General features: G+C 44.2%; 1 protein-coding gene across 3 annotated transcripts; it reads right to left on the minus strand.

Annotated features, from left to right (window-relative positions):
* Positions 1 to 25,277, minus strand: DEPDC1 (DEP domain containing 1). 3 transcript variants are annotated; one of them, XR_009462348.1, is made up of 13 exons: positions 25,165 to 25,277; positions 23,300 to 23,565; positions 22,709 to 22,859; positions 20,909 to 21,021; positions 16,154 to 16,284; positions 15,752 to 15,799; positions 9,962 to 10,102; positions 8,579 to 9,457; positions 7,703 to 7,875; positions 6,020 to 6,196; positions 5,498 to 5,683; positions 4,447 to 4,672; positions 1,242 to 1,329 (listed from the first exon to the last, which is right to left on the minus strand). XR_009462348.1 is itself a non-coding variant. In XM_006273832.4 (12 exons), the coding sequence occupies exons 1-12, from the start codon at positions 25,210 to 25,212 to the stop codon at positions 1,189 to 1,191; spliced, it is 2,454 nt and encodes an 817-aa protein (XP_006273894.1). In that variant the 5' UTR covers positions 25,213 to 25,276; the 3' UTR covers positions 1 to 1,188. The 3 variants fall into 3 exon arrangements, 2 of the variants coding, with proteins under 2 accessions (XP_006273894.1, XP_019344712.1); XM_006273832.4 differs by lacking the exon at positions 4,447 to 4,672 and having other exon boundaries at positions 1 to 1,329; positions 25,165 to 25,276; XM_019489167.2 differs by lacking the exons at positions 4,447 to 4,672; positions 8,579 to 9,457 and having other exon boundaries at positions 1 to 1,329; positions 25,165 to 25,274.
* Positions 25,278 to 26,912: the final 1,635 nt, after the last annotated feature.

Genomic DNA, 26,912 nt, shown 5'->3' on the forward strand with positions numbered 1-26,912 from the left:
TTCTTAGCACAGTTGACAGTTTATTACCAATGGCCATTTCCATATTTTTTCTCTTTCAAAATACAAAAAAGTGCTTAAATATTGACAATAAATGGAAGAAAAAACCCAAACCAAAACCTAAATTCTACTTCCTCTGCAATAAATGTTCTGAAAAACAAATCTTAGTAAAATACATAGAAATAACTGAAAAAGTTACAAATCAACACTGAACAAATAACATTTCAATAGATTTAAAATCCTGCTGAAGGCAAGGACTGAAATCTTGGTCTTAGTGAAGTCAATGGCAGGACTCCCACTGGCTTTTATTAGGGCCAGATTTCACTCAAGATATTTAGTCCATGTTTCCTTTGTCTGATTTCAAGTTTTGCAAAAGACTATACTAACCTGAATAGCATTACTACATTGTAAATGAAAGATCAAATCTAACAATACAATACCTGTCAGTTCTGTTCTGTAAGACTATATAGCATCCTCCACTATTAGCAATTAAAGCAGCATATCTGAGGTCAGTTATTTGTGTATTTGAGATTGGTTTTCCATCCAAAAGTTAGAAATATACATAAAAAGGATAGTTTTAACAAAAATAAATACACAAAATAATACAAAAATGATTGATAAAGAGTGCAATTTGAATAGACAAGAGACAAAGAGAAATAATCACTCATCTGGGGTGAATTCCTGGTGTCACTGAAATCACAGAGGCCAAAATTTCTGCCAGGCCTCAGAGCAATATTTTGCTGCAAGTTCTCAGTATTTAGAATGCCCAAGTACAGCAATTATATGGTACATAAGGAAATGATTAAAAAAACCCCACAAAATTTATGGCATCATTTCTAAAACAGATTTAACATAAAGCTACCATATAATATGTACATATACACTTCACAGACTACATACACAATTTTTGGTTACTAAAACTTCATGCTTATTGTCACATTGTTTTTGACAGACTCAAAACATTTGCATGTCTTGAATAATTTGTAAACATTTGTAAATAAAGTCTTGAAAACAGATTCAATAAACAAAAAGCTCTCTCTACAATGAACCGATTTTGGCACCACTTAATACAAGGTATGCAACTCTCAATGCACACACTATCAACATTGGATCTCCATAATAAGCACCTGTCCGTTAGCACACTAGGCATACATTCATTAAAATAAATAAGATTGTAGCGGCTTCAATAAATTAGTATCTTAGGCTACGAAACTTTGGCTTTCTCAGGCTAAGCATTGGTTGCTTAATTGTGGGTTTGTTTTCAAGTAGTATTGCCTCGCTTTCCGTAGTTGGGAATCTGTTCTGGTAGATCAGAGGATATTCCTTCTGAAACTGAAACATAAAAGAGCTATTATAGCAGGCTCCACTTAAAAGCAGATATGCAGTAACCCTACTGGGCACAGTGGAAGATACCTCTCCTATGACACCCTATCTTACAAGGATGGCTTTGTGTCAGATTAAAGTGTAAACAGACATTTTATGGATACCTCATTCTTTTGCTTGTCTCTCTGAAAGTCTACAAAAGTGCTACCTTGCCTTGCTTTTTGTCAGACCTCATTTTTCTTCATATCTTCACTTTACCTTTTCTTTTCAGAAATACATCATGGATTGATTTTCCTGTTTTCAGCACACTTTTCTCTCTCTGCCCTTACCCAGAGAGCTGTTGGAAGAGAAAGGTGCTAGAATACCTACTCGGGTTGGTGCGACTAAATTGTGGTCAGGAACTCAAACTTTCATATCAGACTCTGATAGATAAACATGTGATAACTTTGACATTTTATAACCTTTCTATCTACTGCTGAAAGAGGAAAGATGTTTTTCCTTTTCCCCATTCCTTTTCCATAGTCTCCTGGCTATTGTGATTATGACAGAGGTAGTCAAGCACTCCATTATCCTTTCCCCAGTCAATACTTGCTACTTACCTCTCCATTTTAAGTAATAGTCAAAGCTGATTGACGAATACATAAGCATCTAACAACAAAGCAACATTGACACTATTCTTATTAGTTTAGCCATTACCATTCGATTCTGAATATTAATTTGAATATTTCCTTTTTCTAGAGCTTGGTAAAATTATGAACAGAAGAGGAACCACAGTCACCTGTCTGCTAGCATTGATGTCTGGTTGGTTATCTTTTAAGACCCGTAAGTATTATTTAAATGGAAGCTTAGATTCTGCAGGTATTGATAAACACTTCCCCAGGAAAGTTTCCTACTAAGCATATGACAGCATATTTGTCAAACTGTTCCAATATGTCAAAAGCAGGTTTCTAAAACCAGACTGATTTCCCATCATCTTTTCTATGTTTTTTTCCTGCAGAGCCCAGGTAGTGAGAGGACAAATTAAATATTATGTAAACACTATATAATAACAACAAACATTGCTTTTCCTTTAGGTGTACATCCACTTTATTTCTGTGTCCTTCTCGTTCACCATGCAGAGGCCTGTAAACCACACCATCATTTTCAATAATGTGTGGTAATCAGTGGAAAGCTTGGGGGTGTGTGTGTGTGTGTGTACGCATGCATGTGTGACTGTGATATACATATATATATATATAAACACTTCAAATTTAAGACTACCCCCCACTAATTAGATTCTATACATGGAAAGTAAATTTGCTATAATTTTCCAGGAGTGTACACGGTAGCCGTGCTGGTCTGAGACAAGAAGACATACAAAAAAATAGAACTCTTGGTTCCAAAATGATACCTTTTATTAGTGGGTATCATTTTGGAACCAAGAGTTCTATAATTTTCTATGTATAGAACCTTATTAGTGGAAGGTCATCTGAAATGTGTCCCCTACAAAGCTCTGGTGGAGAAAGTAGTGGCAGGGGAGAAAGGGACCCCTGTCCGCCCCCCCTGCCATTTGCCCCGCTTTACTTTCCCCCCTGCCTGTGTCTGCTCCCTGCTGCCTGTCCACTGCACCTTGTGCCTGTGCCTGCCTTCCTGCCACATGCCCTCTGCACCTTCTTTCCACCCCTCCATGAATGTGCCTGCTCTCCACTCCCTACTACTCCATGGCTGTGCTTAGTCCCACCTAGCCCCTCACTCCAGGGAGGGTGGAGACAGGCTGTGTGGTCTTCCTGCAAGCTGTACAGGTGGGTCTCCTCTACTCGCCCTTCCCTCTCCACCGCACAGCCTCCCTCGCATTCTGCTGGCCACGTGCTCACTCCCCTGCAACACGAACCACTCTAGCCCAGGTTAGGTGGTGGCTCAGCATAGTTTGGCTTCAACTCTGAGCCTGGGGCCAAAGCTGGAGCTGAACTGCCGCCTGATCCATATTGGTCAAGTTAAAATACTTTGTTTTTTATTTGAGTAAATACAGTACATATGTCATACACAAATTAGATCAAGCTTTTTGCTAATTAACTCATCTTACGGAAAATGATAGCATAGTTTATAGGCCTCTGGGTAGCAAATGGGGCAGACACAGAAATAATGTGCATCTACTCTTAATGGAAAAATGGTGTTTATCAGGATGTCACTCCAATCTGAAAAAAAGAAAAATCAAAGTAAACCTGTAGTATCTGCCACTCTACAAGTTATTCTAATTAGTGATGACAGGCAAGATGACTTTTATAGCTCCCAATAACATTAAAAAAACCATATAAACAAAACAACCCCCCCACTGCACTACTGTATATTCCTCCTCATTACAGTGTATATCACAAGTCACACGCAAAGCTTCTGGGTTTTGGCAGGTATTCACTGACAGTTTAAGTATGCCAACGAGAGAAAGCTGCCAGAGTTTTAATTTCATTTTTCTTCTTCCCTTATTCTGTCTGTTAGAAGAACTGCTGCATGCTGGTTCTTACTGTTCAGCTACTTAAGAGATTTAATCTACCAGTTTTTAAACACGATAACATGTATGCAGTTATGTTCAAGTAATTAGATAGAAATAGAGACTCAGTTTCCATTTGTGTAACCAAGTTTAAGAAGTGCTTACAACAGTTTCCTCCCCCCCACAAAAAAATCAGTCTTGTGGAGGCTGGCAGAGGAGAAAAGGACAATGTGGATATTTAAAAGCTGCTTTTTTGGAACTCGGTTTGAGTCATAAGATTGGTTTAGTAAGTTCTAGGACAAGTACAATCATTCACTGCAGAGAGACTTATGAAAGGTTTTTTGCAACAGGAAAAAAAATTTCCAGTGTGAACACCTGCCAGAGTTGTTGCATTTTTTGTCTGTCAGGCAACAGATTAGTAGAATCTAGAAGCCTCAGATAATCTCTAGAATATAAAAGTTGTTCAGCATTATCACTATATTCTAAAACATCAAACTACTGTGTCAGAAGAGTATGCTCCCAATTTGGAATGATTTAGTATTACATTTTTAAACCAAAACCCTTTATGTATAATTTTTTGCAACACTTGTTTATCCATTTTAGATAACCAAATTTTATTGATGAAAACACAGGCGATGGTGTGGGGAGGGGCACGTACCCACCTTGAGATTGGCTGCCGCTGAAGTCGGCAACGGCTTCAGCGGGCAATCGCCAGCTGCCCCCCCTCACTGCCGATGCGGCCGGCGCTGTCTGCAGGCAGTCCCCGCTTGCCACCCCCAAAACCCTCCGGGGTCTGCAGGCAGTCCCTGCTTGCCACTATGGTGTCCCCCTAGTCATTCATGGATGAGGATACACCAAGTGGGGAGATCATGGAAAGGGAACTGGCATCTAGAAATCAGACAAAATAGTTTATTCATGTCACAGCATTGGTATTTAATGCAGTGTTTTAGAATATAGTGATAAGACTGAACAACTTTTATATGCCTAGAGATTATCTGTGGAATGATTTTGTATTTTGGTCTTACAGTACATTTGGCCGCACTGATAGACAACATGAAGTCTTGTACTAGACAGACATTCTCAACTGTGCTGAATAACTTGGTCTGCAGTTTTGCAAGAACACTGCTATACATTTTCCAGGCAAGAAGGTATTGTGTGCAGATTGCATGACCTAGGACAATAATGTTGCAGTGCAGACGTGATTTAAGCTCCCTTTAAAACAGAATCAGAACTGGTCATCATGAAAGCATTTTACCTAGACTAGTTATATCCAGTCCTCTATGCCAGGGGTCATCAACATTTTCTGGTGGCAGACTAGAATGACCCAGCTCAGGTCAGAGGAGGCCAGTACTAGCACCCAGCCCCTACAACACCTTTTCCTTGCTGCCTGGCTTCAGTGGGGTGCAAACAAAGCTCCGCTGCGCAGCACATACTGAGCCCCCTGCCACTGAAGCCACAGTTCCACAGGCCAGATGCAAAGGCTCTGCCAGTTAGATCCAACTATGCACTGTAGGTTGTCAACCTCAGCTCTATGCTGTAAAACTGGCATCCGATTCTAACAGTTCGCTTATATGATGGACTGGGATCCAATTAACAGAGCTCCTATTTTCACCTCTAAATAATTTTAAACATTGTGCACATCATGTACACACATATGCTTTTTAATAAAAATTGAAATAATTAAAAAAATATATAGTTATTTTTTCTTCTTACCTGTTTTAGTTTTTTCTTCTTGTCTTTCAGAGACAAGGTTTTGTCTCTGATAATATTTTCTAAGAGTTCTGCAACTGCAGCTTGGGAGGCAGAAATCCTTTGTTCATCAAACTCCTGGGGAGTTATTCGTTTACAGTACGAATAAGTTGGCAATATAGCACTCATTTCTTCCATGGGATATTTGCACTGCAACAAATAAGGCAATAAAAGTCTACACATGCTTTAATAATACTGTCCGAGTAAAAAATGATACATCTTTCTTGCATTCAGTTACATAACTTCAGAGTGCTAAAGAACAGTGGAAAAACAACCTATGATTGTCCAATTAGTTGCACTTTCAAAAACTGCAATTTGAAAGTGAAAGAGTGGAATACAATTTTGTTTTTTCAAATTGGCATTACTAAAAACCAGTAATTTCTAAATAGTTATTAGCTAATAGTTCTAGTAACAGGCATTACTAGAAACCAGTAGTTTCTAAATAGTTATTAGCAAAAGTATTTCAACTTTTATTACTGGACCCACCTGAGCCGTTTTCATATATGCTATGTGATCTTGCACTGCAGCCTGTAAATAAGTTGGAACCTGAAAAATTTCTTGTTGATGATCCATTAGAAATGAAACTAATCTTGTGGCAAGTAGCTCATCAAGATCTACTTCTTCCGCACAGCATAACACACAGCGAGAAAAAGTCTGTATCATCTGGAAGTATTTAGCAGATGGTTAGTATGCAAAAATTACAATTATTCTCCAGTCTAGCTATAGCTCCAAACTGCTTTCCGTTCCACATACTTAAATCACAGCACACCTTCATAAGCACTGACAGACACTGCTGGATCAAGAAGGAAATTGCTTATCATTTCCCATATTTGAAATAAAAATTTTTTTCTTAAAAAGAAACAGAATGATATTTTTTGGTTCAGTTATTATAGAAAAAAGTAATAAGGCCCCAAATTCTTCTCCATCTACAAAACCCACACTTCTCAGAATGGCTAAAGCAGCAGCCTCAAGAAAGCAGAAGAGATTCCCTAATCCTTTCCTAGCAGCCAATGTTTGGGACACAGACATAAGATGCAGGAAACTCTGGCTCAAGTCTCTCCTTTACATAAAAGAAATCTGATGCCCTCTCCTGTTGGCAGTGTTTCACTTTGTACACACTGGAAGCCATTGCAACAGAGACTAGAACCCATCTCTCACATCACTACCAAGCAGAAGTTGCTCTCTCAAACTTACTCGCTGTCCAGTTTGTAGTGGTCAGAATACTCCATGACATGGCAACAGAGGCATCCTTCTGGGAGGTGGGAGATGTGCTTTCAAATCCCCAGAAGAAAAGAACTAAGTTTTCCATATCCTGGGTGAGTGACTTTAACCACAGGACTGCCAGATGAAGGGTAGGGAATATTCTCCTCTGGTTCTGCAATCTATCCCTTTACTTTGTTGGCCTTTATCATCACAACAAAACATTTCAGAAATATCAAAACAGCTTTTTTCAAAATTCCTGAAATGTTTTGTTCCCCCCCCCCCGAGACAAAGCTATATATTTTGTTTGACCCAAAATGCTTTGACAAGAAAAGGCCAAAAGTTTTACATATGCATTCCTCTGATCCTTCTCCTCCTTACTGACTTTTTGGAATCAATAGCCAAATTCCCACCACCCGATCAAATAATTCACTTAATCCTAACCAGCTGTGGCAGAGCAGAGCAGCACAGGGTGCAGCCCTTTCTACTCAGGCTCCTGACAGCATCTGGCAGGCTGAGTAGGATCAACTGGCAGGCCAGACATGGGCCTCGGGCTGTGTTTTACCAACCCTGCATTATAATGACACAAGGTCTAGTGCCTCTTTATTATATATTTATTTCTATTTATTGCCACCCCTCCCAAAAAAGGTTCATGGAGGTTTACAGAAGAGAACAAAATAAGAGAAAGAGTAAGTTATAAGACACAACAGAGTACTAAAATAACCTACGGAGCAAAACCTCCCTAAACAATATTGCGGCTTAGCCTTGTCTGCTAAATGAAGTAATATTAAAAAAACAATGATAATAGTGGATACTGAAGCTTTTGAAAGCTTTTTTAACTTTATCCCAATTATGTAGGTGGTCTAATAAAAGATATCACCACAAAAAAAGCCTTGCCTCTTATTTCAGCACCATTTTTATATTACGGGGGGTATTCAATTTACCTATCCTATTAGAGAGATGTCTTACCAGAGATCTGGTGCCCATTGCATCATGAAGTCGTGGCATATCAACATTTTGGCTGATTCGAGAGATCATGCGCATTAGGAGTTGAAGCCTTCTACGATTCGGAGGAGGAAGCAACAAACAACATATTTGTAGTGCTTCAACAGCAACTCTTTCTATGTGAGGCTGTAGGAGATCTACAAGTTAATTGTAAACAAGAGCTATCATTAAATTTTGAAATGATCTAGAGCAGATTAGAGAAATACCATTTTTTCCACGTAAAACAATAGGTATTTTATAACAATCTGCACTAAAATAGAATTAAGAATCAATTTGCTATTTTTTTTCATGGTTAATGCCTCATTTTGTTGACATACATTATTGAAACAGTTCAGGAATGTAACAAAAGCTATTTCTCAGAGTAGAGTTCTCTTTTCTTAAAACTATATTATGTATCATTTAGCTGATTTATAAGCCTCTAAGGACTCCTTAAAATTTCTACCTTCACGTTTCAATAAGAGTAAAAAAACCCAAAAACCAACCTGCTCCCTATAAATAGGATGATTTGCCAATTCCTTTCTTTTTCTCAGATGTCTGGATTATGAGGACTATCACTTACCCGAAGCCAACATATGCAGGGTAAATTGCTGATATATTGGTACTTAGGGAAGAGATATTATTACATGCTGGCTTGTATTATGGAAGATATGATAGCTTGCATTTAAGAAAATTAGTTAAAATTACTTAACTTCATAACCATTAGAATGCTCTTTAGACAGACTATCGTGTACAGATTTTGCTTTTTAAATAACAAACAATGGGGCCAAAGATAGCAGGGAAGCAAAGACTAGTTAGTTTATACAGTAAGCAAATAACACATGCTTTGGAAAACAATCTTACTTTGCGTGCCAGTCAACATAAAGGTAGCTGAAGTAAAAGAGTTTTCAGAAAGTTCTACTGTGCTTTTGCAGAGTCTTTTATTGATAGTGATATCAGAATCTCCAGGATCATTTTCTACAGTAGTTGCCAGAACAGTAGGACTTGGTTTCCCTTGTCCGAAATGAAGCTCAGGACCTGGTTTTACTATTATTTCAGCAACTGGTGTATTGATGCCAGAGAAGTTTTTGAAGTTATTGCATCCAAGCAAACTCTGGGATCTACATAGTTGCTTTGATCTGTAATTTCCATTACACAGTTCTTGGTCCTGGACAATTGATGCAAACTCTCTCTTGAAAGCACAGGGTTGTCTTTGGCCAGTGCTGTCTGAATGAAGATCCACAGATTCTCTTTTGTAGTCATGGTGCAGTAGTTGGTTCTCAATTTTTTTGCCCGATATTATGTTAACATCAATGTGACAGAGGGAATTTGATTCTTGTTTACAATGAGAACTTGAAACAGTATCTACAATTCTTTCCAAAGAAGAGCACCTTTTCCTAAATTTTTGAGGTTGTGCCTGTTCATTCGTTAAACCTGAAAGATTTTGACAGCTTCCTCTTAGTAGGCGATCAGTACTGGCTCGTTTACATGCCAAAGCATATCGCTGTGATTTCTTGGCACATCCTTTTTGAAGATTATGTTCATTTTGAAGACTATTTCCAGAAGTCTCAGATGCTTCCTCTTTTCTCTCAGGCTCTTTACGAAGTAAACTTAGAAGAAGACATTCAGTTGACTTGAAAGAGTTCAAATGCAGTGTTTTTGAAGGCTGTGGGTTACATGCCTCATCTTGGCTAGAATGTTTTCCATTGGATCTATTTGGAATTGTGATGTAGCCACACACAACTATCAGAAAATGAAATACAAATTAAGATGCAAGTGATGTGAAAGTGGACGAGATAAGAAAGAGCTAAGTAGATAAAACAGAGTCAACATATATAAAAGACACTAACATACAGTTCACATTGTTAGTAATGTCTACAAAAGCATTAGCTCAATGAGAAAGCAATTTAAACAAGACACATGCAATAAATTAGGCCATACATGTAAGACAAAGGACAATTAAACTTGACACCTAGCTTTCAGGAACAAGACTAGGATTAGTCTATATTATTTTAAATTATGGTTATAAAATCTAAGGAATATCAAGCCAGACACTTTGATTAAAACAAGAATCTAATTGTATTTCAACTTACACTGTGACACAGAACTGCTACAGCAGATTCCCATTGACATACCAAAAAGAGCCCAATATCTGTTTTCAATTACATATGTACATCCCTGTTGTGTCAAATTTGCACTTTGGGCTTTAAAAAAAACCAACCTGAGTTATTTCTAAATCGTACATACCCAAAATGTTCACAAACAGTTCATAGTACTCAAAAGTAAGCAATGGTTCAGGGAGATTAAGGAAATAATCAGCAACTGTTCTGAATACATCCCGTTCAAAACCAATGTAAGTTGGCTGGCTCAAGTCATTACTTCTGGGCCCTAAAATAAAAACAAGGAAGTTCGTGGTAGTGTAAGTCTCATAATAAACACATGTAAATAAACCTGCAATGTTAGCAGGTAAAAAAAAGCCGGAATGGCCCAGTATTTTCAAGGAAGTATGTGACTGATGGACACTATAAAAAACATTTTACCAGAAGTTCAATTTTCTTTAACTTGTAAGCAGAAGTAAAAGGTTCAGTATAGTAACAGATAGTCAAACGAACTGCATCCAACAACAAAATTTTCATCACTAGAACCCTGCTTGGATAATCCCATCTTCTCCAATTAAGCAAACTCTTTACACAACAAAGCATCTTCAAAAAGGGGAGGGTAACACATAAACAAACATATTATGGCCATTAGTCAATTTTCCCCTTTCTCTCATTAAGCTAGAGTTTCCTCTACAGGTAACCCTCCGTCATACTACCACTGAAAGAGATGGCAAGGTAAAGAAAAATACCATCTTTTGCTTCAAGATAAAAATGACCAATGAATATTTTAAATACATTAATTAATGTTTAAACAACTCAAAGTTTTATAAATTTTCATAAGGTCCATAACTCACTAAATATGTAAGTTATGCACTCAGTACAATAGTACTTCATTTTTTCCATATGCATGTACTTCCAGTCCTAGTGTGCAGAAAAGCTTTTGCTTTAATTATTTTAGGTTTTAGTTTAACTAGCAGGTGCAAAGGGAATATACCCCACTTGACTGATTTATTCAGAATTAAGAAACAGATTGGGAGCTGAAAAAAACCCCAAAAACAGGAGAGAAGATTTCTGTTTCTAATCAATGAATGAAAGCCAAGATACGGCCAAAGTTATTTAAGAGTGCTGACAGAAGTGATGTTTTGTCATACAATCAGTCATTGAAAGCGCTCTACAGCCATGCACTGACAGAAGTGCATGGCTGCAGAGTGCTTTAAAAAGTGCCACAAATGAACCCTCATTACATGAGGGTTCAGATGAAGGTGCTCCAATCCAAAACGGTGCGACTCCATTAACTTCTGTTGGTGCACGCTGGGAGCAGGGCTGGGCTGAAGCAGCCAGGCCCCATCCCTGGTGTTGTCTATAGGATAGGATGGAGGGGGAGAAGAGGGGAAGGAGGTTCCATCTGGCGTTTGCCCAGCCTGCGCTGGAGGGTGGGGCAGGTGAGGCAGGTGAATTGGAGCCCCCCCCCATGCAGGGCTCCAATCCACCTGCTCCCCCACTCCAGTGCAAATCCCAGAATGGACCTCTCTCCTCTGTCTTCTACTCCTCCCGTCCTGAGACAGCTAGGGGAAGAGGCTGCAGCCTCACTTGCTGGATCAACTCTGAAGTGGGGCTCAATCCTCCACCCTCCTGATCCAACAGTGAACGTCTGTTGGGTCTGGAGGGTCGGTCTAATTCATGGCATTTTCTGTAAAGCACCATGAGTTAGATGGGGAAGCTGCATGTCTGTCAGTGCCCTAAGTGCCTAAACTTCAAGGTTAGCACTGGGGTGGGGGGGAATTTACAACTTTGACTTAAATTAATTCAGCCAACTCTGTCCTGTTTCCTCCCCGTTTCCTGCAGTGATCTTCCTAGAAAAGACTATGGGTTTTTAGGCACTGTGGGTAAAGCAGTATAAGTCACTCACCGTAAGATGACAAACCTCAGGTAGAATTGTAGTTGTGTTCAATAGCTGTACTTGCTACCGAGTACTCATCACATATGCATTTCTGTATAAACTAGTGGTGCTCAACCTTTTAGCCCCATGGGCCAGATAAGTGGTGTGGAGCCATTCTATAAGCCAGATCACCCACTCCCTTCCCTCTCCTCGGGTTGCACCCTGCACTGCCCCGGTTGTGCAATTTAATGTGCAGGACCAGGCTATCTGCTAATTTGGTAGCAGATAAGCAGTGGTACCACCCCTCTGCTGCCAATTTTTCAAACCCATGGGAAGCCCTGTGGGCTGGATGACATGCTACCAGGGGCTGGATCTGGCTAACAAGCCAGGGGTTGAGCATCCCTGATATAAACAATCTGACTTAACAGAAGGGGACAATTGTAAAACTAGAATAGACCTCTAAGAGAGTTCCTGCCATTTTTAATTTCATTTGGAAAACCTTGACTTAAGTTTTGCATGCTGCTTTAAGAGGGACTACTTTGTAGGGCTGTTTGTTTGCTGATTCGATTCAGAGGAGATTTGGCCCAATTCGACAGCCGAATCTCCATATCCAAATCAAAACGAGACACCCATTAAAAGGTCTAAATTGAATCCGAAGCCTCTGAACTGATTTGGAAAAGATTCGGAGAGATTTAGAGAATCAGATTGGCCGGGGAGAAGCAGGGACATCTGGGCGGCTGCAGGTTCTCCTGAGGCTCCTCCGGCTGTGCCTGTCTCTCCCCTGGCAGGGGGAGCCGCGGGAGAAGCTTCCCATGACTGCCCTGCCTGGCCCCATCCCCTGCCCCCTGGCACTTTCATGAGCCCCACACTCACCAGCTGTAGCAGTAGCTATCAGAGCCTCTGGGGGCTCATGGCAGCACAGCAGAGATTGCCCCCTCTCCCCCCCACCCCGGTGTGGCAGCTGCCCCATGGTGCATATACAGCGTAGCTTGGTAGGGCATTGAGCATTGCTGGGCTCTGGTTGACAAGTGGAGCCATACCTTTTTAGATTTTTATAGGGAAGAAGTATATCCATGATACCAAGCCAGATATGCAACGATAAAATTTGTGGACCATATGGATATATACAAATTTCTTAATATTAGAAAAAATTAATTACAGGGGCACTAAATACTTGCATTCTACACAAAAGCATGAGCAGGAAACATATACTGTGATTGATGACTCGCATTCTACAGGTGTTGGAAATGCAGTTCTATCACAAAATACCATTTTAGGCAGAGAAAGTGGGTAGCTACTAGATCAGCCTACCCTGGGAAGTAGTGATTCATGAGGCTCACTGATCTGTTCCTAATGAACTACCACTATGAAAGAGATTATGCTTTAAGAGTAAAACTTCCTGAGATGGTCTGGAGAGAACCCAGAGAAAGACAAGGAAGATGGGTGGGAAACTAGCTGCAGGGTCGGATACTAATAGACGGATCTGTGCTGACCTGGTGGAAGGTAGCCAGTGGGGTCTCCCAGGTTTTGGTGCTCAGACCAGTGCTTTTCAACATCTACATCAATGAACTGGATGTGGGGGTGAAGAGCACACTGGCAAAGTTTGCTGACGACACTAAGCTTTGGGGAAGTGTGGCCATGCCTCAGGGTAGGCGGATCTAGACAGATTAGTTAGATGGGCAGACCAGAACCAGATGCATCACCAAGAAGTGTAAAGTGCTCCGTCTGTGGAGGAAAAATCCACAACACTTACAGGCTCAGTGGTGCTACACTAGCTAGCGCCATGTCTGACAGGGACCTGAGGGTCATAATTGATCATAAAATGAATATGACCCACCAGTGTGATGCTACAGTTAGCAAAGCAAACAATATGCTAGCATGCATCAACCAATGCATCTCAAGCAAAACTAAGAAAGTTATCCTCTTGTTGTACTCTGCATTGGTGAGGCCACAGGCTGGAGTACTGCATCCAGTTTTGGGCACCACGCTTCAAAGAGGATGTGGAGAAGCTTGCAAAAGTCCAGACAAGTGCCACTCATATGATTAGAGGCCTGAAGAGCAAGCCATACAAGGAAAGGCTGACAGATATGAGACTGTTCAGCCTAGAAAAGAGAAGACTTTGGGGAGATTTGGTAGCAGCTTACAAATATATCAGGGGTGAACATCAGGGGCTAGGCAAACCACTGTTCACCAAAGCGCCCCAGGGGAAAACCAGGAATTTATGACTGTTTCTCCTAGGAGGTTTCAGACTGGTTATAAGGAAAAACTTCTTTATGGTTGGTGTGACCAGACTCTGGAATAGACTCCCAGCAGGGATGGTGCAGAGACCTACCCTGGAGATCTTCAAAAGGAGACTGGATGCACACCTTGGGGTTATTTGACCCCAGCAGTCTTTCCTGCCTAGAGCAGGAGGGCTGGGCCCTATGATCTCACAAGGTCCCTTCCAGCCTTAAATTTCTGTGAATCCATGAATCTGTGAAGCTCTACAGTAATTACACTTCCGCTTCAACTGAGTGATTTATATTGTAGAAATGATGGAAGATATTTAACAAGTTTTCAAGGAAAGTATGCAAAAAGTATAAAAATTCAATTTCTCCACTCACCCCCATGTTAAAGAATGACTTACCAAAAAGTTTAAACACAGGTGTTTATGTTAGGTCACTTTAGTGCTTTAAGGAACCAACAATTCTCTCCCCCTCCCCCCAGAACCCATTCCACTTCTTTTGCCTAATTTAATAAGACAAAAGTAAAGGTTATTTTTGTCTGGCTCAAGAGGAGGCAATGAGGAACATTTTATTTACAGGAGAGAGGAAATTGTTTAATTTTTCTATGCTGATTCTACAGTACAAGTACATATGCCTATATATTCCATATGTTTAACAAATTATCTTTCAAACAATAATAGGAACTAATATAATGGTTCTTAGAATGGCAATAATGGAATGTTCACTCCTGCAACGAGAACAAGTGTTTTATCAGAAGCGCCAAAAATTTAAGTCAGCTGGGGCTATATGCAGAAAATGCAACATAAAGTATAGGTCAGGCTAAGACAGAAATCTCTCCAAGGTTTGTCTCAGACCTTTATTGTGAATTCTTTCACAGCCTGAAAGAAGGTAGATTAAGTCCCTGAAATTCTCCTCTGCAAAAGGAAACACACAAGAGACACTGTCAGAGAACTCAGTTTCATGTTTGATTGGCTCCCTAACTTCATGGTTTTCTTTAAAAACTGACACCCTGTTCCACCTTCCTGGTCTCCAGGAAGTACGGGTCCATATAAAATTAAATAAAGCTGCATTAAATTTTCCCACAGACTGGATTGGGAAAGGTGGCTGCTTTTCTTCTCCCTAAATTAACCTCTCAAGGTTGGTTGATGATCTCTTCTGCACAGACACACAGGATGCAACCTAGCATTAATTAGCTAGTCTGCTATATCAGGGGTTGTCAACCAGGGGTACACGTACCTTTGGGTGTACTTGGAAAGGGGTTAGGGCGTATGCAGGGGTGGGTGAGGACAGAGCGCCACCACCACCGCCACCTCCCAGGAGCAGGGCTGGGAGTGGGGTGGGGGAGGGCAGCAGCTCCCTTCTGCAGGCCACACAGGCGCTGCCCGGCTGGCCAGACACAGTAGGGTGGAGGGAGCTCATAAGCAGTGGCTACCGCTGTCATCCATTACCCTGCGTCACAGCCACCCCATGCAAGCCCCCCCCCACCCTGCTCTGTGTCTGGCTACCCCCCACCACTCCACCGGAAGTGTACCCAGAATGGTTACACCCCTTCAAAAAAAAAGGTTGAAAACCCTTGTGCTACATGATTAGGATTCCTTCTCTCTCTAATGTACATCACATAATGACATTACTCTTACCCTTACCACTTATTGGTTATGTTTGTACATAGTAGTTTTATCTCCTCTAAACAGATCACATTTCTAGATGCATTTCTGTATGAATTTCCTGTATGGAAAAGCCTAGATCAACATGTTTATAGGTCATCATTTAAAAAGATTTCCACCCCCAAATGAGCTTCTAAAATTTCAAAGCTGCTTTGTTTTTAATGACTTACAGTATGCTAGGCACTTCATAGCTGACAATACCCAATGAGGGAGGTCTTCTACAAAACAAAAAAAACACAAATAAATTAGCAACCAATATATTCTGCTTGCCTTAGCCAGCAGACAGCAATATAATTTTAAACATAAAAAATCACATGACCTAAATTAAAAATAATTTTATAGATATAGATACATACACACTGTTAAAATGCATAGAATGTATGTATTTAAATTCTTTAGGCATAGATTTTAGAATTCCATTAATTTTCACTTACATTTGGAAAGAATAGCAGGCTCCCGAAACTAGCACATTAAGCCAATCTGCTTTAATTTTTCTGCATTTACTTACACTGTTTAAGAGTAACTAAAAATTACAGGTAACTTAAATATGAAACAGAAAAAAATAATCCAACCTGATTTGTTTTGCAGAACAACAACACCATGTTTACTTGTGTTAGTCATGTTATATATGACATCCTGAGGAATTATTTGTGTTGAGTGCAAGACTTCTTCCAAAGACGGTAAGCCTAAAATTGTTTGCAAACTGCAGGAAGAAAAAAAGAACAGATATAATTTCAGAACTTTGGACAGCATATGAATATAAGTTATTTTAGAAACATTTCAACAAGCAAGAATGCAAAAAACTGGTTTTATGCCTTTAATAACTATTTAGTCCCAGACTAAAAGAAAGGCGAGAAAGAAGGAGGAATGTCTATGGTTAACATTTACTCCTCAACTCCTAAAACATTTTTTCTAATAGCTTTCCAAAATAACACACATGCAGAATGTGAAATATATTTGTTAGCAAGAATACTCATCTTTAACAACATAAATATTGTCTGGTAACTTAAACAAGGGCTTTGAAGTTTAAGCTATGAGTATACCAATAAAGATTTTCTTGGCTGATACCGATACCTGATTATTAACCAGCCATATCAGCTGATACCGATTGATAGCCAATGTATAGGAATGCAGCCCAGCAGCTTGGAGAGCAGCGCCCTGCTGGTAAGTCTATGGTTGTGTGTAGGGGGGTGGGGGGCAGATCGAGGCCCCAATGGCAAGTGAGTGGGGCAGGGGCAGCGCCTAGTAGGGCTGTGCAAAACGGCACTGTTCTGTTTCGACTTGCGTTTTGACAGAACAGTGTTTCGTCTTGATTCGTCAAAACAGTTTTGCTGTTTTGACAGTTTGCCCATAGGCTATAACGGGGAGGTGCAAAACAGCCTATAACTTTGTCATCTCTGGCTGGATTTGGATGAAACTTGCAGGAATGGTAGCTCCTTCTGAGGGCATGAAGCCTGCCAAGTTTCAAGGAGACAGGTACAGGGGTTTGGAGGAAACTGCACCTCAAGCTGCAGACAAGCACAACTCATGACATGGGTAACACTATGTGTGTTAAGGCGAAGCAGGGTGAAAGCTGCAGGCTTGCTAGTCCCTGCTGATGCCACAAAGTTTGCCAGCTTTCCAGGAGATAGGTGTAGGGCAGGCTTGTCCAACATGTGGCCTGCGGGCCGCCATGCAGCCCGCCAAGCCATTTTATCTGGCCTGCAGTGGTGGCAGTGTTGCCGCCACAGAGCATGGAGCCGTGGTGGCAGCAACGGCAGCACGGAGCCGCTGCTGCGGGGCACGGTGGCAGTGGCGGGCAGGGAACGTGGAGTACGGCGAGGCGGGCAGGGAGTGCTGTGGCACTGAGGCAGTGGCGCAGAGCGAGCTGCAGCAGCAGCAGCAGTGTGGAGTGCAGAGCCGCCGTGGCAAGGTGGGAAGAGCCGGCCCACGGGTCCCAGCCGGCAGCGAGGGGAGGGGAGCTGCTTACCCCCGCGAGGCCTGGGGGAGCAGCCCCATGCGGGAGGCCAAGCAGCGGCCGCTGGTCCGCGCCTGCCTCCTCACCCGCCTGCTTCAAGCCAGCCCCGCTGCCCTGCCCGGCCCCACAGCAAGGCGGCGCATGCTCCCCCAGCCAGTCTCTCCCCAGGCGCTGCGGCTCTCTGGGCCCAGCTGCCCGCACGAGGCCCTGAGGGGGCCGCTTCTCATGTGCTGCTGGGGCAGGAGGAGCCCGGCCAGGTCTGCACCGGCCAGAAGTGGCAGCAGAGCTGTGTGCCGCTCAGGACGGGAGAGCCTGCAACGGTCAGCCCCGAGCGGCACAAGGCTCTGCCACCACTTCTGCTGGCCGGTGCAGATCTGGTCGGCCTCCTCCCATCCCCAGCAGCACATGGGAAGCTGGCTTCAGGTGCATGCTGCTTTTCCTGGTTGGTGCCGACCCGGTTCTGCCCAAGCAAGTCCTGCAGTACCATGTCAACCCGGGCATGGCACCGGCAGGCCAGGCGTGCCCCAGGTTAACCCTGGCCTGGCCCCGCAGCTTCTCTAGCACCAGGTCAACCCGGTTGTAGCCAAGCGGCTCCTGTAGCACCATGTCAACCTGGGCATGCATGCCATGTCAACCAGCACCATGTCAACCCCCTGCAACTTCATTGGTGTGAAAGGTCACGTGGCATCACTTCCTGGTATGACGCCACTTCCTGTGACGTCTTTGAATATGGCTTGCCGGCCCACTGGGTGATAAAAAGTTTGTGATCCGGCCCCACATTCAAAAAGGTTGGACACCCCTGGTGTAGGGCCTTCTGGGTTCTCGGGCCCTACATCTCTGGCTGCTGACAGGTAAAACTCGTGACATGGGTGCTTGTGGGACTGTGTCTGTCCTGGGGCATGGGGGTGAAAACTGCAGGCCTGCTAGACCCTGCTGCAGCCATGAAGCCTGCCAGCTGTCAAGGAGATAGGTGCAGGGGACGTCTGGGTTCTGGGGCCCTGCACCTCTAGCTGCTGACAGGCAACACTCATGACATGGGTGGGTGACACTGTGTGCGTGTTCAGGTGAGCCCCCATTCAACTGACACCAAGGCAGAAAGCTGGGCAGTTCAAACAATGCTGCCTTTTATGCAGTTTTTCCATCCCTCCCCCAGAGCACTGGGATTGGAAGAGACCTCAGGAAAGGATGACAGTCACTGGCCAGCTACACAGTCAATGAGAGCACTCCTTTCCCCCCTTCCCTCTCCTTACTTTAGTTTCTGTTTCCCTGCAGGCAAGCCCAGCTTGATCTTCGAAACTTGAAACATTTTGAAAATTTCGAAATGTTTTGACTTGCCTCGTTTTGTTTTGAAGCCATTTCGAAACTCTGTTTCATTTCGATTTCGCTGTTTCAAGCTCGAAACGAGTCAAAACGAAACTACCAGTGAAATTTTGTACAGCTCTAGTGTCCAGCCAGGATGGTGAATAGAACCCTGGGGCCAGGAATGGGATGGAGCTGTGGGTAGCTCATCCAGGGAAGAGGGGGCAGCTCCCTGCCACTGTGCGCACCCCCGAGGGAGGCATATGCCTCCCTAGATTTGCATGTGGGGAGAGGGTGGGCTGCCTGCTGTGGGCTTGGGGCTAGAAGCTGTGTTAACCTCTTCTTGGCAAGGGGGCTGGGCCAGGTCTGTACTCAGAGTGGGTGGTGGCAGGGTGGGTGGCAGCGGTGCTGGGAGGACTGGCTATGGGGGAATTTTGGAGTTGCTATAGCCACCCAGCACTCCACTCTGCTGCCTTTCCCTTGGGAGCCCTGTACTGTAGGGCAGGCAGGAGATGTGCAGCACAGGGCTCCCAAGGGAAAGGCAGCAAAGCTGAATGCCCTGAGCAGGGGCGGTGTTAAGAGGGGATTTGGAGGGGCTATAGGCACCCAAAAATCCTCCACAGCCCCCCATAGTCACCAGTCCCAGTGCTGCTGCCACCCAGCCCACACAGCTGAGTCCGCCCTACCCCTGCCCATTCCGAGTGCAGCCCCAGTCCAGCCCCGCCCCCCACCAGGAAGAGGCTGGTACAGCTCCTGGCCCTAAGCCTGCCCTCAACCTGTGCAGAAATCTGGGGAAAAGGGAACAGGTGCGTGCAGCAGCAGGGAGCCACCCCCCTCCTCCTGGATGAGCTGCCCACAGCTCTGTTCCACTTCTGGCCCTGGGGTCCTATTCACCACTCTGGCTGGGTAGTGCCTGCTTCTGCCGCACTCCCTCCCTCACTGTGGGGGCCTCAATCTACCCCCTCATACCCCTTTCCTTCCCCCTGCCCCTTCCCCCCCACAGACTTACGGGGGGGGGGGGGGTAATCAGGATTTATCAGTGACATTATTGGCCAAACAAAAAAAACAACAACGAAAAACAGGTGGACATACTTGAAGGGAGAGAGGGGCTGCAAACAGATTTAGACAGACTACAAAAGTGGGCAGATGAGAATAGGATGGGGTTCAACGTAGACAAATGCAGGGTGCTGCACCTTGGGAGAAGGAATCCACAACATACATACAGGCTGGGGAGTTCCCTTCTTGAAAGCACAAAGATGGAAAGGGATCTTGGAGTCATTATTGACTCTAAGATGAACACGAGCCGCCAATGCCAGACCGCAGCCAGCAAAGCCAGCCATACCTTGTCATGCATCCAAAGATGCATCTCAAGCTGGTCCAGAGAGGTGATACTCCCCCTCTATGCAACTTTGGTCAGGCTGCAGTTGGAGTACTGCGTCCGCCTCACTTCAAAAGGGATGTGGCCAGCCTGGAGAGGGTTCAGAGGAGGGCCACCTGCTTGGTGAGAAGGCAGCAGGACAGGCCCTATATGAGAAGAGACTGAGGGACCTGAACCTGTTCAGCCTCAGCAAGAGGAGGCTGAGGGGGGACCTGGTGGCTGCCTACAAACTCATCAGGGGAGATCAACAGAAAAGAGCCCTTTTCTCCCTAGCACCACCTGGGGTGACGAGGAACAATGGTCATAAGCTGATGGAGAATAGGTTTAGGTTAGAGATCAGAAGGCAATATTTTACAGTTAGAGTGGCCAAAATCTGGACCCAACTTCCCAGGGAAGTGGTCCTCACCCCTACCTTGGGCAAATTCAAGAGGAGGTTGGATGATCACCTGTCTGGGGTCTTGTGAACCCAGCATTCATTCCTGCCTGTGGCAGGGGGTCAGGCTAGATGATCTGTTCAGGTCCCTCCTGACCCTAGCTACTATGAAACAACAGACTGCCAATAATGTTAATTTTCCTGTTATTGATGCCAACTGATGTGTGACCAATATCCTGGTACACCTCTAGTTAAAGTTTTTAATTACAGGTACAAAGCACATACCTTTAATAGTTTCTAATGTACTGTTATTTACTTACTGTATCAGAATGATGTTTCTCCAAATTTCTTCTATATTTTCTTGGCTTATTTCCATTGCATGTACTGAATGTTCATTGGCTTCTTCTAGTATTTCACTTTTTGCTATGTTCTCCTGCAAATGAGCAATTATAAAATGTTATATTTTCTTGTCAGGTAAATTTAAATTCAGGTAACATTCTATTTCACAAATGTATTTTTAAAGTTGTATTTTGAATTAAAAGAAAAACACTTTGGAATTCATAGTTTCATAGTTGGTAGGGTCGGAAAGGACCCGAGCAGATCATCAAGTCCGACCCCTGCCATGGCAGGAAAAAGTACTGGGGTCAAACGACCCCAGCAAAGTGTTCGTCTAACTTCCTCTTAAAGACCCCCAGGGTAGGAGCCAGCACCACTTCGCTTGGAAGTTGGTTCCAGGTCCTACCCGCCCTGACTGTGAAGTAGCGCCTCCTGAAACACTAAGAATGCTTTACTTAAGCATTCTTAGTGTTTCATTCAGCTCTTTAGTATTTAAAATAAAAAGGGTAAAAGTCCGTTTCCATTTACTCTTATTCAGAGTTAAAGTTTGGGATCCAGCTTAGAAAAAGTCTGCACTCTCAAGAGTCTGTAACTGGAAGAGAAAAATGACATTTCAAAATGAAGCACAAGACTAACCTCCTAAATATTTAATACCTGCATAAATTATTATAGAATCAGAGTCAGTATTAGAAAAAAAGAAAAAAAATAGCAGAATAATAATAATAATAATAAAAAAAAGGCAGACAGACCATGCAATCTTATTCAACTTTCTATAGCTAAGTAGGAAAATTGCAAACTGTTAAGTAATAGGTCATTTGTTTTAATGCTCCCAAATATATGCTTTATGAACTTCTATGAAGAGAGAAAAAATTCCTAAAGTCTTGAATAGTCAATTAAAGAACAAAAAAGTGGAGTGTTTAAACATATGTGGTGGTGTGTTAAGTGACTTGCCTGAATTCTAGCACACTGCATAACAGGAGGGGAGGAAAAACACAAGCAAACCTGAAATCAATCTATAGTCAATCTAAAGTTGTAGGCAGGCAAAGAGCTATATATAGTACTGTAGTTTCATCTGTTGTACACAATTAAAATGCACAAGGACTTGTTTTCATTATTATTAAAGTTGTGAGCACTTCAACCATTACGGGATTTCATACATTCAGAATGCTGTTTATATACGGTATGAAGTCACTTATAAAAGCAACCAGTTTATTCAAGATCTAGTTGTAAATAAAACAAGACAAACTGCCACGTAGAGGCTCCTGACAGACATGGGAAAAAAAGCCCCTAAAACCATGCTTTATTGAAATCAGAGCATTAGTTTGACTCCACTCTACAACATCTGTATAGATCAGGCACTTCAGCAGAGCCAATTCTCAAGCCAGCAGCAAAAGCAGGGGTCTGCACGTGGTTAGCAGAGCCTAGCCACATTCAGGCAGCAGCACGTGTACAGGGGTGGGTGGCAGCATGGGTCTGGCCATGTTCACTGGGGGCCAGGGACCCTGGATTCTGCAGCAGGCCATACCCTGTCTCTTGCCCCTCCTCCCCACTAACTGGTAATCCATGGGATGGACTGGTGGGCCATGTTTGACACCCCTGGTCTAACGGGGCTCTTATTGTTGGCTGTATCTTTTTGTTACATACATGTAATGCTCTAACTTCACCAAGAGCCACAAAAGAATTTTCTGGGGGGCTTTTCCTTCAGCTTAGGTGGAAAGGAAGGTGCAAAAGCAGATGACAACACGACTAAAGGAAAAGAATGTTTCTGATTATGTTGTTATTACCAGAGATTCAAGTAATTCATTTTTCTTAGGAGTCCTCCTGGAGAACTGTGGTAGTTTAAAGAGACTTTCTTTCTCTTTAGGAAAATTTTCTGTGTTTTCTCTGACTGGACCCCAGTTTGGCAAAGCTTTAACTGGAGAGGTTGGAGGAAATCTGGAATTAAACAGGAGAAATGTCCATATATTTAGAATAGATTAAAAATATAAGAATTCACTTGAATCCAAAAATGTAGTTTGTTACCAATAGTTCCCTAAGCCTCTGAAAAGAAAGGAAAAAATGCAGCACTTTTGTCTTCACAGTGTAGCTAATTTAAATTAAGCAAAGTTTTGAAGTAGCTTTGGACTATTTTCCTTTCTTCTCAAATTTGACAATCAAGGACACATCTATTTAAAACAATAAGTAGGGGAAAGTACAGATTTCAAGATAAGTACTTAGGGTAGATGAAAAGCAAATTCTCTCTCAGGCACTCTTGACAATATTATTTTCCTAGAATAGACATTAGTAAAGTTACTGTCACACAGAAAATGCTTGTTGAACAAGTTAGGATCTTTCAGTTAGTTTCAATTTTGAGTTTGTGTATATCTGTACAGTACCTGTATAGATTATTGTTGTCCTCTAGATTTTCTGATCCCCATCTTCCTTTTATATCCTCAATTACATGATTCTTGAGAAACTTCCTTAATAACTGGATGGTTTGCTGCCTAGTAACTTCTGGACCAAAATTGCTGTTATTCTTTAGTAGTTCATGAAGCCAATCTACAGCTTCTGCAGCAGTAAAACAATTTCCATGTTTTTTAAAGTGTTGCCTGTGTTTCCTTAGTGGCATCCCTGCTCGAAAATATTTAGTAACTTCATTCCACTGCAAAAGAAAACAAGTAAGGCAAAGAAAACAAGGGCACAAAATATCAAAACAAAGTTTAGGTTCAGCTTAGGCAGTACAACAAAAAGTAGTTTACAGTTCTGGTTTTAGCTTAAAATAAACGTTACTGAATTAATATATTTAGCAGATTTTTACTTCAGTGTCACATGATTTCAAGCCAGTTTCTCAAATGTTTACCCTGTAACATCAGTTTGTACAAGTCCAATTCTTGTGCAACTAAATCAGCTATACCGTGCAGCCTACCTATAGTCAACCTTTAAATTTAGAGCGCTAGGTCTTTAAACACACCTATTTATACTGTATTAAAATGGTCCCATTTAGCAGCTCTCAGGAAATAGTTTCGTTAGCAGCTCTCTGTGACTGCAGTTTTCAGTTTGGATATATTTAATATGTTTGGATATATTTCCTTGCATGGGATTGACTCAGGCAGCATCAAATTCTGCAACCAGTCCTACTGGAACTGGTAGGAGGTCCCTGTAAAACGACGGTCCCAGAAACTAGCCCACACTGACCACTGCTAAAGAAGGAATATATCTATTTCTTTTTTATTTAAATACACTGGGGCCTCACGTACATGCCACATCCACAGATGCTAGAGAAAAGTTTGTTTAGATTCGGCATTTGTGTGGGATGGTTGGGACAGGGATGATCCCGCATCAGCAGGGGGTTAATTCCCTTCCACCCCTGCTTCCCCATGATCCTATGGACCCCTCTGCATGTGCAGGCACACCTGCGATAGGAACCAATGCGTGACCTGTACAATCACACCTCCTACCAGGCCGCACGTGCACGGCAGGTGTGACGGTGGGATTGTGCATTGGATCCCCTTGTGCCTTATGGCTGGTGCGGAGGAGCCCCCCCCAGGCTGCCCCCCGGCTCTGGTAAGAAGCAAGCGCCTATGGCTGGGAGCCCCCGCAGTTCATCTCCCAGCTGCGGGAATTTCACGCGCCCCTGGGGCAGCTGCACCCCTTGGCTGCTGGCACCCAGCTGGGTCCTGGCGCCCAGTGTCTGCAGCTGCAGGGCTCGGGGCCTTGGTGATGCCGGGACCCGGGGCCTGTGGCTGCTGGGGCGGAGAGGCCCCAGTCCCAGCTGGGCACGGGGCACCCTGTGGCTCCCAACCGGGCAAGACCCCGCTACAGGTGCGCCTTAAAGCATGGCCGCAACCCGCCCTGGAGTTAGTACTTGTTTTGAGGTCTAACTTTAGAGCCAGTTGGAGCTTTTTATGCTGACAGAGGTACTGTGCACCTGGAGCTGGTCTCAAGGGAAGTGCGCAATTGACCACCTGACTGCGCAAGGCCCCTGATGTGTGGCGGGGGCTATGATGTAATAAGTGACGTCAGTCGCTTAAGGAAACAAGTCCTCTCGGGGCGGGTTTCAGGGTCCTGCGGCGAGGGCGGCCGGCACCTCCCGTCCCCCCGGAAACGAGCAATACCCCCCACCACTGTCTGTCACACAGGCCGTTCCCGGGGGCCGCTCTTCCCGCAGCTGAGGCCGGAGCCGGTCTGCGACCCGCTCCCGCCCCAGGGCTGCCCACCAGCCACTGCCAGCCCCGGCCCCGGCCCGCGCGCGCGCTCTCACCAGGCGGGTGGCGCGGTAGGGCCCGGCGGGCACCAGCCGCGTCTCCATGGCGCTGCCCGAGGCCCCGCGCCGGGGGCGGGAGGGGAGGGGAGGGGGGCTGGGGACGAACCAACGGTCCCGCGCCACCGCCCAGCAGCAGTTTGAATTGCCGGGCTCCAGCGCTCCGGGGACGCTGATTGGAGGAGAGCGGCGTGCGCGTGAGAGGTGCGTCACGGCAGTCTGTGACGTATGCGGGCTGGGCGGAGCCTGGGGCAGCACGGGCCGCTCTGAGGCCTTTCTGGGGGGAGGAACCTCTGGAGGTACCGTGTTTACTGGACCGGAGGGCGGCCGGGATGAAAGGCAGCCCCAAGAATGAGGTCCTAGCTCTGGAGAGTGTACGCGTTCCTTATCATTTTCCACATGTGGACACTTGTTACATCTTCCCACGTACAGAGTCTGAGCGTTGGAGGGTTAGTTTGAAACCACCCCCTATAGCAGGGAGCGCAGGTGGCCCCCTTACCTCTGCCCTGCCCACTTTTTCCCCTGCAGCCTTCCTGCCGCCCCCCCCCTCAGACCCCCCCCTCCCCACTTTAGGGTCAGCCCCTGCTCTGTCCTGGAGCACCCCACGTGGGAGCTCGGCCCTTGCCTGGCCCTGGTGTAGGGCGAGCAGTTCCCATGTGCTCCTGGCCTGCCAGAGACCCTAGCTGGAGCCAGAGCCCCCGCCTGGCCATAATGTGGGGAATGGGCAGAGGGGAAGCAGGAGGTGAGGGGTCAGGACGCTGTCATGGGTCGCACTGGTCCCAGCCCCAGGTTTAGGGATGAAGTCAAAGCTGCAGCCGCTGCCTGCTCCTCCTTCCACTTCGGTTGTGAATATGAGGGGCTTTTTCCCCCCATGTTGATTGGAGGGGAGTGCTTCTTATGTTGAAATATAGTAGGTTGTTCCAATGTTTGATCACCTACATAATCAGAAAGTCTCTCCTAATCTCCAGCCGCAATTTCCTCTGCTGCAGCCTGAGGCCATCACTCCTAATCCTGTCCTCTAGTCCAGGGGTTCCCAACATTTTTATGCTGAGGACTGGCAAACCAGCAGTGACTGCCGTACTGTAGGCAGGCAGCCGACCCTTTTTTATACTCAGTATAAAAAAGGGTTGGCTGCCGGTCACTTCCAGTCCACAGTTTGCCAGTCCGGGGTTTGCCGGTCTGCAGTCACTTCCGGTCTGGCAGCCTACACTCCTGCGGACCTGCAGCCAACCCTTTGGGCTACAGCCTGGGGGTTGGGCACCCCTGCCCGAGTCACCACTGGAGAATCGCAGCATTTGGGTTTTTCGACAGTAGGTTTCAAGGCCTTACGATCATAAAGTAAAAGAAAAGTGTGAAAATGTGCAGTGCAGTGACTGACACAGCCAAGGACGTCTGTTTGCTGCACAGCATTAGCCACCCCAGCATGACCTTGCTGCCCACCAATGCATGGCATGCTGCTGTGTTTAGATGAGACCGTTGCAACTTAAAGGCAGCTCTGCATAACAAACGACACATGGGACCAACCAGAAATTCTACCTTACCCACAACTCATGGCACATTCCTGTGAAAATTACCACTTAAAAACCAAATTGGGTGGTGATATCAACTTTGTTTTGTGTCTCATCTGATGATGACATGGACAGGGAAAAACTTAAAATACCATGAGTGGAAAACTAGGCAAATGTTACAACCATAAAATAAGTTTGAACTCAAAAAGGGTTCAAGAAATTTGTGCTGTCTTAAAAATT

This window comes from Alligator mississippiensis, chromosome 5 (genome assembly GCF_030867095.1).
Source record: "Alligator mississippiensis isolate rAllMis1 chromosome 5, rAllMis1, whole genome shotgun sequence".
NCBI classification, from domain to species: domain Eukaryota; kingdom Metazoa; phylum Chordata; order Crocodylia; family Alligatoridae; genus Alligator; species Alligator mississippiensis.

Coding starts and splice junctions, on each gene's coding strand:
- DEPDC1 (XM_006273832.4), bottom strand. CDS start 25,212: ATGGAGACGCGGCTGGTGCCCGCCGGGCCCTACCGCGCCACCCGCCTG. Junction 21,022..22,708: donor ATGAATTACTTGAATCTCTG/GTAATAACAACA, acceptor GCTCATTTGCAG/GAGAACATAGCAAAAAGTGA. Junction 1,330..5,497: donor AGAAGAAAAAACTAAAACAG/GTAAGAAGAAAA, acceptor TTTATGTTTCAG/TTTCAGAAGGAATATCCTCT.